Raw genomic sequence first — 13014 nt, forward strand, 5'->3', positions numbered from 1 at the left:
TTGAGATGGGGCACAGCAGCAGCACCGCTGCTCGTTGAGAAGAGAAAACGATGCGTATATTCATGTCAGTCTACAAAAGTCTCCAACCACACCAGAAAAGATAGCTAGACACTTTTGATATTCAGGGATAATTAGTTGGCCAGAATTTTGTGATCGCATTGTACGTGATGGATTGTATTCTGATAGTAATTTTTTAAGTGTCTTGCTCAGTGACACAATGCTGTGTCACACTGGATTCGAACCCGAGTCTCCCACATCTTAGCGGAGTTTACCGGAAGCTACGTGCAGCTTGTTTATGTTATTACTGCTGAAACGGTCTATACGTTAAATTATTACTACGATCGCCTGTACGGTTTATTCTTAGCCGCTGTATTCTACTTCTTATATTATCTATCGATTATTATGTGTTTTCCCCTCCACCTATTCATGTAAAGCTGCTTTGAAACAATTAACAATTGTGAAAAGTGCTATATAAATAAATTGAATTGAATAGTTTGCATGTCTTTTGTGGCACTGTACAAATTAAAGGCCATCTGTAAAAGTTAAAAGTTACTTGATAAAATTAACAAAATAATCTACAAAATAATTTATGTAATATAATAAAATAAATGTAAGAGCTGTCCAAACTGAAAACAACCTGCACTGACATATCTTAAAATACATCAGTGCCCTTTGTTTTGCCTCAAAATGCATGCCAGTAAAGTTTTTGGAAAGGCATGTTTGTAAAAACTATTTATATTTCCTAATTAAACTAAGGCCTAGTGCTGTCTTAAGATAACCCCTGTCCGGTATATGTTATATAGATGTATTTATTTGTAAATGAATGTAAAAAGAATAACAAAATATTTATTGTTTGTAGTTCGCATGCTTCATTTTTCTCAATCTCTCTTTTAGTAAGGCTATGGTTTGACCCTAAGGGTGTCACGATTTCGTCACAACCTCAAACTTCGAAATAAAATATTTGACGACACTTGACCATTCGTCAATTTGTGACGCATAGGGTATACCTTTCGCGTCATTTTTTGACGAACTGGGGACTTCAATACTATTACGTCCGTTGCATTCTCTTCCCCTTTTTTCTTACCATTTTCGCGTCGGTTTAGGGTTAGATTTACATAATGACATCCCTACCCAAACCTAACTCTAACCCCAACGCCAGGTGACAACTGTTTCTAACCCCAACGCCAGGTGACAACTGTTTAATTTCGCGTACACTGTTTAATTTCGCATACACTGTTTAATTTTGCATAATCTAACCCTAAACCGACGCGAAAATGGTAAGAAAATAGGAGAAGAGAATGCAACGGACGTAATAGTATTGAAGTCCCCAGTTCGTCAAAAAATGGTCGAATGGTCAAGTGTCGTCAAATATTGACGACATGGGGTGAGACTGTGTTATTTTTTGTCTATCAAAAAAAAAAAACGAGAATCGAATCGAATCGTGACTTTAGAATCGAAAATGTAATCGAATCGAGGATTTGGAGAATCGTGACACCCCTATTTGACCCTGAGATTAGCTGTGTGCACTAGCTAATAAAACTTATCTTTTCATTTAAAGCAAAATTATATAAAATAATATAAGTACTATATGTTCATACACACACACACACAAAAGAAAAAATGATACATTTATTTCTTATTTGACGTAATATCAATGCATACATAAAAGAAATGACTGACAGTTGCAAAAATGTGTTTATTTCTGAAGGGTCCTGAAAAAGGGTCCTACGACAGCATCCATATGAATGGGTTTAACTTAACATTGTCAAATGTGATTGTCATGAAACAAAATGTCATCAGGAAACTAACAAATCACTGGATTGCTTAAAATAATGAGCAGCATCAAATATGATTTTCTTTTTATAATTTGATGTCAAAGTTACAGTGGGCTTAAAAGTACACTTACCCTGTTATTGAATTATGACTTTATTCATATATGATTAAACAGTTTTCAGTTCCTCTGAATACTTTTGTATTAAACTTCAACTTGGGTTTAAATGTCTCAAATCACAAAACATACAGACTATTGAGGACAGAACATTAAAAGACAAGTTAAAAACATTTGTAATATATATCTCAGATTTAAAACTGTTTGGCACTTTTTGCTCAATGTGTTGTTTAAATTATTTTGATTATTTATTCAGTCACTGGTTATTATTTATCTTTAAAAACTGTATTCATTCAAATGTCAGAGTATTTGAATGATTGAATCCACAGATATAAGTGAATATGAGACTCTTAAATGCCTTCTGGAAGCAAGGATAGAAAAATCCATAGATCAAAGGTATTACAAGTTGATTTAAAATATGCAAACCAACCTAGAGCCTCAAAAACATCAGCTGGGGTCACAAAATTAAAGAAAGGATTAAAAGTAGCAGCAATAGAAAAAGGCAGCCAGCAGAGAAAGAAAACGCCCATAACAAGAGCCAGAGTTTTAGCTGCTTTTCTTTCTCTGTGTGTAGAGCCTTTACTATTAACACCTGTGGTGGTCACAGACACTTTCTCTGACAAAACCTTTGCATGTTTTTGCACAACACTGAATATGATGATATACAGAGAGCTCATTATAGTTCCTGGAATAATAAATGACAAAATAAAGCTAATTAGTCCCCATTCTTTGTTAATAAACACAGCACAGGCACCAAAACAAGACATCTGTAATATAAGAGTTTCCATACCAACAGCAGTCACCCCTGAAAACACAATGCTAAAGTTGTACACAAATGAAAAGATCCATGTAAGGGTGATTAATACAGTCACAGTGTTGTTTGTGATCCTCATTTTGTACCTCAGAGGGTCACAAATGGCCCAGTATCTATCAATAGATATTAAACTAAGATGTATTAAAGAAGACAAACAGAAGGTCATGTTCAAGCTAGAATGAATTTTACAAATAACATCTCCCAAAAACCAGCAGCCCTCGACAGATCGCATCATACTGTAGGGCATCACCAGTAAACCCAACAGACAGTCACATACAGCCAATGACTGAACGAGCAGATGAGTTGGAGACTGAAGCTGTTTGAAGTGAGAGATGGAGATGATGATCAGCAGATTCCCAAAAACAGTCATGAGGATCATGAGTGAAATGAAAGCGTACATTGTCACTTTAACCCCGGTGAGACGATGAGTTCTAGGACAAGAGTCTGGATGTGAAGGATAACACAGGAGAATATTCTCAGTCTCATTGAAAGACATTGCGTCTGCACGAAAATCTGACAGGACTTCCTTTGTAATTGTTAACAGGTAGACAATTATTACCCAAAGTTTAAACAGAATCATTTTAGAAATTACAACTCTAAAGAAACATAAATACAGTACATGCCCACTCAATCTAACTCATCAAATAAATTTGATATACTGTAGCTGAGATGTGTTCATTTATACACATCAGGTCAGGTCTAAACCCCTCCCCAGCTGTATACGTAACTAACTGATACACAAACATTGTGACCCATGAGATTAGAATAATTTGATGTTATCTGATATTATCTGTGACTTGATCTGATAGCAATAACAGACGATATTTTGTATCCTTCAAAATGAGGTTTCTGAAAGTCTTATATTATCCTGGCTCCTCCTTGCTATGTGTTAAAGGGAAAGATCACTTTAAAATGAAAATTCTGTCATCATTTACTCACCCTTATATTGTTACAAACCTGTATACATTTCTTTGTTCTGATGAACACAAAAGAAGATATTTTTAGAAATGTTTGTAACCAAACAGTTTGCGGACCCCATTTACTTCCATAGTATTCATTTGTATTACTATGGAAGTGAATAGGGTCCACGAATGGCTTGGTTACAAACATTTCTCTAAATATCTTCTTTTGTGTTCATCAGAACAAAAAAATGTATACATGTTTGTAACAAGGGTGAGTAAATTATGGCAGAATTTTCATTTTTGGGTGAACTGTCCCAAAAGTTTAATAAGAATAATGTTAATAATGTAGGTTAATATATTAATGTTTTAATAGAAACAAAAGATTTAAGGGAAATGTCTATTATTTATTTACTAAAATCTTTAATAAAAAGTTTAGGTGTTTATCATAGATATTGACATGGTTTATTAAAGATTAAGTTAAAATGCAAGATTTATCTCTTATTTGAAAATGTATTCATTATTTAATCCTCTGCACCCCATCACCTGTTCACAATTATCCGGACTTTGTAAATATTAGGTGTGTTCGACATCGGCTGTGGCTGGATGTAACTGATCTGCGAGATTAGCCGTGCAGGCGGGGAGGAGCTGAAAACGGAGACGTGAAGTCAGACACGCTGTGGTTCCAGTAGTTTGCTGCATTTACATAAGGCATGGCTGGTCACGTGGCGTTTGCTTGCTTTATCGCAGTAAACATGATTTGTTAGACGTAAACAACATAAAAAGTGAATTATACTGTTTTGAATGTCCGTGTATGTGTCATGGTTCTGCCAGCTTATCCTGTGTTTAATCTAGTCTTGTGGCAGAATCATGACATGCCCATGTTCTGTGTGGGATCACGTGGTCTGAGTATTGGTTTTACTAGACCACATGTTCCCGGTGTCTTGTCACTTTTACCTCGTTCCCTTGTCACCCTCATTGTTTAATCCATGTCATCTGTTGTCTTCATTAGTTCTCCCCTATTTTAGATCCTTGTGTTTGTTAGTCTGTGCCTGTTCATTGTTGTGTTATGTGTGATTCCATAACACAACAAACAAGTCTTTTTAGTCTAGTTTTCCAGTGTTTTTGTGTTTTATCTAGTTATTGTTTCATCGTTACCCAGTGTGGCGTGTTTTTTTTGTGTGTTTTCTGTTATAATAAATCCCTATTTTTGATATCCCCGTGTCTTGCATTTGGGTTCTGTTAAACGAACGTGACAGTATGAGCATGAGTGGAACAGAAGAGGCATACATCATGTTTATACAAAAATAAAGTTCAGCATAAGCATATATTATTTAAATACCAATGTAGTGGGGTCTAAGTTTTTTATCCATTTTATTTTGATGAAGATGACACAATATAACATCGCGACCACATGAAAAGAGCTTTAACTGTTATGAAAATACAGATTTGTGAGCATTCGTGGAACTGAGGGCGTGAAAAAAACACGAAACACACTGATGTGGTGAATCCGACCAATCGTGAAACAGCTGTGTCGTCATTACAACCTGTGCAGCTCCTCTTCAGGAACTGCGCTGGCTGACTCAGGCGGCCGATCTCGAATCGCTCTAGCGGTATGTTAAAGCCATTTGACAAAGTCACGTGCCTTCAGCGCCAGCTAAAGTCGGACAAAATTACTAACCGGAATGCACTGCTTCAAGTCAGCCGCCGATCGGTCTGCGCAGCCCCGCATGAAGTCGAACACACCTATACACTCCATTGTCTTTGTCATTGGTTGGATTGCCTCTGTATAAGGTTTGTGTATGCCATGACTCTGTTACATGTTCTTGTGTTTAACCTGCTAAAGATGATTAAAACTACACCATTGTACTCCTCATCTCTCATGTATGGTACAAACTTGACAGAAGAACCATAAAACAGTAAGCAGTGTCCGTTGATAGTGTTTTTTGTAAGTCTTCATGTTTGTTTTTCCCTGTCCCCTGCACACCACGGACCTCCCCGCTGTTCGCTTAATGTGCCTTGAGAACATTCATTTAAGGAACACTTATGTGAATGTTAAATCATCACCACTCACCACCTTCCCGAGAAACTGCCTCTGCACCTTTATGCATTTTTGCCTCAACACCACCACACAAGAACAGTTGTCCGGGGAGGGTCCTCGATGGAGCTTTGCCGCATTTGTTGAGTGGGTGCTGGTTTTATGCAGATCTGCCTTCACCATTGAGTACGTTCCAAGCCCCACTCCCAACCCAGAACCCAGTCAGCCATCACCCCCAGCACGGAGCGTGATCTGCTGCACAACGTAGATGAAGAGCCTTAGCCTACAGCAACACTGGAGCCAGTGTTTAGCATGACTGAGCATGTCTTCGCCCCAGAGTCAGACCCGTACTGAAAGTCTGACCAGGTGTATGAGCTGTTAAAGCAGTGCTTTGCCGTGGGCATCCTCCTAAAGATCGAGGGGGGTATGGACTTTGCCTATACTCCCGCCCCTGAAACTGATCTTAATTGGGTATTTGTATATTTAAGTTATATAAATGGAGTTGTCTGCTACCTCCGCACTCCCTCGTCTCTGCTGCTCCCACCCAACTCTCCTTCATCTCCACTGGTCCTGCCCAGCTTTCCTTCATCTCTGCTGGTCCTGTCCAGCTCTCCTTCATCACCGCTGGTTTCACTCAGCTCACCTTCATCAACTGAGGCATCTCCAGTCTCTGAAATGATCCCACACCGCCTCCCACACACTCCTCTTCTTTCTATGCCAGCCTGTCTTGCTATACTGGGTCTGCTATCTGAAGACACATCAGCTTATCCTCAAACAAGCCAAAATCAGTGGGTCGGATAAGCTTCGGGATCTCCAGCTGTCAGCTACCTCATGAATGGTGTTCCCCATGCCCCCGCCTCCAGTCTCAGAGACCCAGACTCCACCTCAGCCATTCAACCAATCAGCTCCACCTTGGCTCCACAGTGGCCTGTCACCTCATTATCTCCACCACACTTTCTTGTCCCTCCTGCTCCACCTTGGTCAGGACTCCACTTCTCTGGCCACACCTCGTCGCTCTGTTGGGCTCCTCCTTCCCTCCAATGTCACCTTGGTCCTCAGTCACCCTGGCTTCACCACTGTCTTCCAGATCACTGTCTCTGCCTTAGTCCTTTGAGCCTCCAGCTCCACCTTGGCCCTCTGGAACCTCGGCTTCCATCTGGCTCTCTGTCTGCTCGTCTTCAGCCTGGGCCCCTCTCCTATCTGGTCTGTCTCAGTCGTTCTTCTCCCTGTCATTGTCATTTCCAACCAGTGTTAAAGGTAGGGTATCACATTTTGAAAATGCTAACGGTAGCCGAATAGCAATGAAATCACGATCCCACCCTCCATTCAAATCGCCATCCAAAGTCATACCTCTTTCTAAACACTCTTATGAACACGCACAGATCAGATGGTCACATCTCATGTCTCATTCACCAGTGAGAAAAATTTGCAGTACAAAATAACCAACATAAACAATTGGTTTACATCAGAATTAGTTAAAGCACACTTTCGGTTGTGTAGACGTAGTAACTATATTGTTACGCTAATCCGTAAACAAACACAAATTTCATAAACAACACAATGTTTCATCGAAGTAGAATATCTGAATCCATCTCAATACAAACATATCGCGTACCTACCTTAGAGCTGAAGATCTTTGCCCGAACCCGACGGGACCCGTCGGGACCCGACGGGCTCGGGCGGGTTCGGGCTTCATTTCTAACATTTTACACGGGCTCGGGCCGGGCTCGGGCTTGCGCTCCGGCTTTGTGAGGTAAATGAGCGGTCAAGTTCAATGCTGCTGGATGCACTATCAGTAGCGCAGGACCGCGCTAAATTCATTTACAGTGGATTTAATGATTTTTCTCATCAAAAACATGTAGCCTAATCTTGGTGAGTAGGTTTTTCAATGTATAACTAAATATGAATCGAGCCTTAAATACATAATTTAGACAGAGGATATAGACTAATCTTGGCAGTAATGGAGAGAAGTGCCGACGCAAATCCTGCGGAGCCTTTCTCTTAATTTCGTTATTGCCAAATTCCCATCTTAATTCAGAATGTATTATCTTAATTTAATTTGTTAAGAAATAATAATTTTATTGGCATATTTATAGTGTATGGCATAAGTTAAGCCTATTTAGAATGAGATGTTACAATGTTACAGATGACTTATTTTATTTCTTTGTTTCAACTTCCAAGTGGCGTGTAGATTATTAGTCATGAATAAATAATGTTAAAACCTGTGTAAATTTCTCATTCTTGACAAAAGCTGTGTGTGTGCGCACATTTAAATAATGTCGGGCTGTAAAAGGGTTCAGGCTTTTAAAAAGCTGTCAATCTAAATGTACGTTCGGGTTCGGGCTTCATTCTGTCGGGTCCGGACATTTCGGGCTTAACTTTTAAGGCCCGATTACAGCTCTAACCTACCTTACCAAAATAGACTTTGTGGCTCCTGTGCAGGTTGTCAATTCAGCAAAAAAGTGTAGTAATATGTAACGTATAGAAGGGGGTGTTAGGTTAAGCTAAAGTTGGCTGACTCCCAGGGGGTGGAAAAAACCCTAGGAGAAAAACAGGTGTGCTGGATAACAGCGCGCCAAACAACGCAGACAGCAACAAGTTGTGAATGAACTACTCATCACTTCATGCAAGCCTATAAGCACCCGCATATCAATGGAATCAACTGACCACTGGCTACATGTAATGTATGACGAAAATATTGCAGCAAGCTCATTTGCTGGTGGTGGAACGATAAAATGATAGTTCTAACTCTTTTGTTAGATTGGTGCAACGTCACAGAATGTCTCTGAACAGGTTCACACCCCCTTTTGGAGGAAAACCAACTAGACTTCCCATTGACTTCCATACAAAATAGTGGAACAAAGCAACGTTCGTACACACCCAGCAGGCATAAATAACTTAAGAAATCACTCAGATTAAACATGTTGAGTAATTATCTGTCCACCCTGCCTCCCACAGAGCGCAAAAGATACATTAACACATTTAATTTGGTCAATATAAAAACATGTCCCTTTCATTCTCTCAGTTTAAAAAATACTTTGTTAAATGCTCGTTACTGCTAAAAGTAGTGTAATTACAGTGTGTTACTCCCATCACTGGTGGTGTGCTGCCTTTGACACATCATAGCACACCACACACAATAGGTTTAAAACGGTTAAATCTAGGATATTTTATCCTCGTGTTTGTGGTCTGTCACATTTTAAAAAATCTTATAAGATGTAAAAAATCTTTTGGTGTGTACCCAGCATTATACTAAACACGGGTACATGCACAACACTGAATGCATCAAGGACTGACAAAGGAACTGATCTACGGGAATGCTCATATTGTACTTAACTGGAACGAACTCCACCCAAGTGTGATTGTCCCTCCTCCCCATCCTATTCCTTTGGAGTGTGTATTAGTATGTTAATGACATGCAAAGGCACAAATCCCAAAGTTAACGACGACGAGAGTTATCATCTCAAACAAAAATCTCTTTTCTTGCACTTTTTACTTCCTTGGCCTGTTGAGGTAGACACGTCGGTCATTATCATAATTCTGCCCGCTTCTGACTCACAGCCTGTAAGTAGTCTATGTTTTCATATTTAAAGAATTTCCTACTGACAATTCAATACAAGTTTGGTGCAATGTACAGAGTAGCGCTTGTTGTTGGTCGTTTCTACGATCACAAATGCAGACATGGTTTTAATGTTTAAGTATCCTTACCTTACCAATCTGTTATGTTTTGCTCTAGCTGGCAAAGTTGATGGATCAGCTCAGTCATCTGCATTTTCTGGATTAGATTTGGCTCATATTGATAAGGTAGTAAAGACGATTTTAACTCCTGTCAGTATTGCATTGTAAGCTAATCTTCCAAATATGGAAGGAGTGTCTGTCACGGTAGGAAATCCATGTGTTTGTGTGTGTGTTTTAGGCTATGTCCACACGAAGCCGGTGCATTCCCTATCCGATCATTTTTTTTTCCTTGCTCTAAAAAAATTATCCGTAAACACGAAACTACTGAAACCGACTGAAAGCGGTGTAGTATACATGCCGGACCAGTATGGGGCGCTGTAATTCTGCCACAGATATACACTATACACGGAGAAGAAGACTTTGAGCATGCGCATAACCAACGTATGGTGTTGTTCATTATCGCTTGTTGGTCACCACAATTGCATAGAAGCAATAGATTTTGCTGTAATAAAGCTAGTAGGCTTTAGTAGCTTCTGTAGCACGAACACAATCACAATGATGGGTGTTTTGAACCATAGCTTTTTGTGTCCACTCCCAATTAAAACAGAATGTTGTGCTTTTTGCAAAAATAAGAAAATAAACATGATGTGCATTCTCCCTAAAGGCGGGCGTACACAGTGCGATTTTTGCTGTCGTAGGGGCTCGCATGCGTTCAATCGTTCATGCCCGTATGGTCGCAGCTCGCACCGTGTGAGAGGAATTACAAGCCGAGCCGAGCAGGTTACGAGCACCTCACGACCTCCCGATAATTTTTAAACATGTCAAAAAAGTTCGGGAGCCGTCGGTTTAAATTCGTAGTGTTGGTGCGGGTGAACGAGATGATCTGGCAAAGCACTTGAAGTTGACCAAATGTGGCACTGCTACCTCAAATCTGAACGAAAGTTCTATAGCTGGCTATGATTCGCACACACACACACTCCGGCAACCGGACATCATGACAAATATGACAGGTCCTTTTAGTGACGACCTCTTGATCGGCTTATTTGCCTGAAAAACCTGTCACACATGTTTTTGTGATGTCAGGTCACAGCTTTGGATGTGTGTGGAAACAGGAGTGAGTGCAGTTGTTTTAGGCTATACTGCTGTTCTGATCATAGACTACCACAATGCATAAAACGATGGCTAAACACTAAAGCTAAACTGTGACAGATACACATAAGCAAACATCTATTATATATTGGTGCTACAGTGTTTGTGATTTGTAGGCTATATTTTTTTCTAAATAAAGTTAAGGTAGGGTAAAAGGTTGGTAATGTGGAAGCACACAGATGTCTTGTTATCATTAAACATTTTTACTCAGAAAAACATCAAAGTTTGTAATTTGAATGATTCTTCAAAAAACAAGATGGGCTTAAATGGTTACAAAGTGAATAACTTTTAAAAAGACAATACATATAAAATATGTTTACAAAGACTAAGCATCATAGTAATTTTCATTGTGCCCACATTAAGAAAGTTTTTTCATTCAAGGTTAGCTTGTGTTGGCTATAGTTTGCATGTCAGTTTGCACTGTACCATTTCAGGACATCTGTAAAATAAGTTAATTTATGAAAATAATCTGCTCTACAAAATAGTTTGTTATGCATTTATTTGTAAATTAATGTAAAAAGAATGACAAAATATTTATTTTTTGTCGTTCACAAGCTTCATCTCTCTTTTAGTAAGGCTATGGTTTAACTCTGAGATCAGCTGTGTGCTCTAGCTAATAAAACGTATCTTTTCATTTAAAGGAAAATGATTTAAAATGATATAAGAAGTACTGTATGTTCATACACCAAAAAACAATACATTTATTTCTTATTTGACGTAATATCAATGCATATATAAAATAATTTCTAAAGGGTTCTGAAAAACATAAATTTTGGGGTGTCTGTGTGTGAGGCAGCATCCACATGAGTAGGTCTAACTCAACATTGCCAAATGTGATTAGAATAACAAAAATATCAGGAAACTAAAAAATCACTGGATTGCTTAAATAATAAGCAGCATAAAATATTATTTTCTTTGATGTTGAAGTTATCAGTGGGCTTAAAGTGTACTATTATTTTATCATGACTTTATTCATGTATTATTAAACATTTGTCAGTTACTCTTAATACTTTTTTATTAAACTTCAACTTGAGTTTAAATGTCTCAAATCACAAAACATACAGACGACAGAGGTCAGGATATTAAAAGACAAGTTAAAAACATTTGTAATATACATCTCAGATCTAAAACTGTCTGGCACTTTTTGCTGAATGTGTTGTTTAAATTCTCTTGTTTATTTATACAGTTACTGGTTATTATTTATCTTCAAAAACTTTATTCAGAGTATTTGAATGATTGAATCCACAGATATAAGTGAATATGAGAGTCTTAAAGGCCTTCTGAAAGCGAGGATAAAAAAATCCATAAATCAAGGGATTACAAGTTGAGTTAAAATATGCAAACCAAACTAAAGCCTCAAAAACATCAGCTGGGATCACAAAATTAAAGAAAGGATTAACAGTAGCAGCAATAGAAAAAGGCAGCCAGCAGAGAAAGAAAACGCCCATAACAAGAGCCAGAGTTTTAGCTGCTTTTCTTTCTCTGTGTGCAGAGCCTTTACTATTAACACCTGTGGTGGTCACAGACACTTTCTCTGACAAAACCTTTGCATGTTTTTTCACAACATTGAATATGATGATATACAGAGAGCTCATTATAGTTCCTGGAATAATAAATGCCAATATTATACAAGTTAGTGCCCATTCTTTGTTAAAAATCAGAACACAGCCACCAAAACAAGACGCTTGTAATATAAGAGCTTCCAGACCAACAGCATTCACCCCTGAAAACACAATGCTAAAGTGGTACACAAATGAAAAGATCCATGTGAAGGTGATACATACAGTCACAGTGTTGTTTGTGATCCTCATTTTGTATCTCAGAGGGTCACAGATGGCCCAGTATCTATCAACAGATATTAAACTAAGATGTATTAAAGAAGAGAAACAGAGGGTTACGATCAAGCTAGAGTGAATTTTACAAATAACATCTCCCAAAAACCAGCAGCCCTCGACAGATCGCACCATACTGTAGGGCATCACCAGTAAACCCAGCAGACAGTCACACACAGCCAATGACTGAATGATCAGATGAGTTGGAGACTGAAGCTGTTTGAAGTGAGAGATGGAGATGATGATCAGCAGATTTCCAAAAACTGTCATGAGGATCATGAGTGAAATGAAAGCGTACATTGCCACTTTAACTCCAGTAAGACGTTGAGCTCTAGGACAAGAGTCTGGATGTGAAGGATAACACAGGAGAATATTCTCAGTCTCATTGAAAGACATCGCGTCTGAGAGGACTTCTGTTGTAATTGTTAACATGTAGACAATTATCACCCAAAGTTTAAACAGAATCATTTTAGAAATTACCACGGTAAAGAAACATAAACATAAGGGCAGTACATGCCCATTCAATCTAACTCCCCAAATGAACGTGATATAGCTCAGATGTGTTCATTTATACACATCAGGTCAGGTCTAAACCCCTCCCCAGCTGTATACGTAACTAACTGATACACAAACATTGTGACTCATGAGATTAGAATAATTTGATGTTATCTGATATTATCTGCGAATTGATCTGATAGAGATAAAAGACAATATTT

General features: G+C 38.6%; 2 protein-coding genes across 2 annotated transcripts; both read right to left on the reverse strand.

Annotated features, from left to right (window-relative positions):
• Window positions 1-2238: 2238 nt before the first annotated feature.
• On the reverse strand, window positions 2239-3198 carry LOC129429996 (trace amine-associated receptor 3-like). Its single transcript, XM_055187007.2, has one exon. It carries the CDS (start codon window positions 3196-3198, stop codon window positions 2239-2241), a length of 960 nt encoding a protein of 319 aa, XP_055042982.2.
• Window positions 3199-11662: 8464 nt separating this feature from the next.
• LOC129429995 (trace amine-associated receptor 4-like) lies at window positions 11663-12694 on the reverse strand. The gene has a single exon (XM_055187006.2). The coding sequence runs from the start codon at window positions 12692-12694 to the stop codon at window positions 11663-11665; it is 1032 nt and encodes a 343-aa protein (XP_055042981.2).
• Window positions 12695-13014: the final 320 nt, after the last annotated feature.

This window comes from Misgurnus anguillicaudatus, chromosome 18 (assembly GCF_027580225.2).
Source record: "Misgurnus anguillicaudatus chromosome 18, ASM2758022v2, whole genome shotgun sequence".
In the NCBI taxonomy this organism is placed as follows: Eukaryota; Metazoa; Chordata; class Actinopteri; order Cypriniformes; family Cobitidae; genus Misgurnus; species Misgurnus anguillicaudatus.

What these genes read in the sequence shown, in the direction of transcription:
- LOC129429996 (XM_055187007.2), bottom strand. Translation starts at nt 3,198, where the DNA reads ATGTCTTTCAATGAGACTGAGAATATTCTCCTGTGTTATCCTTCACAT.
- LOC129429995 (XM_055187006.2), bottom strand. Translation starts at nt 12,694, where the DNA reads ATGTCTTTCAATGAGACTGAGAATATTCTCCTGTGTTATCCTTCACAT.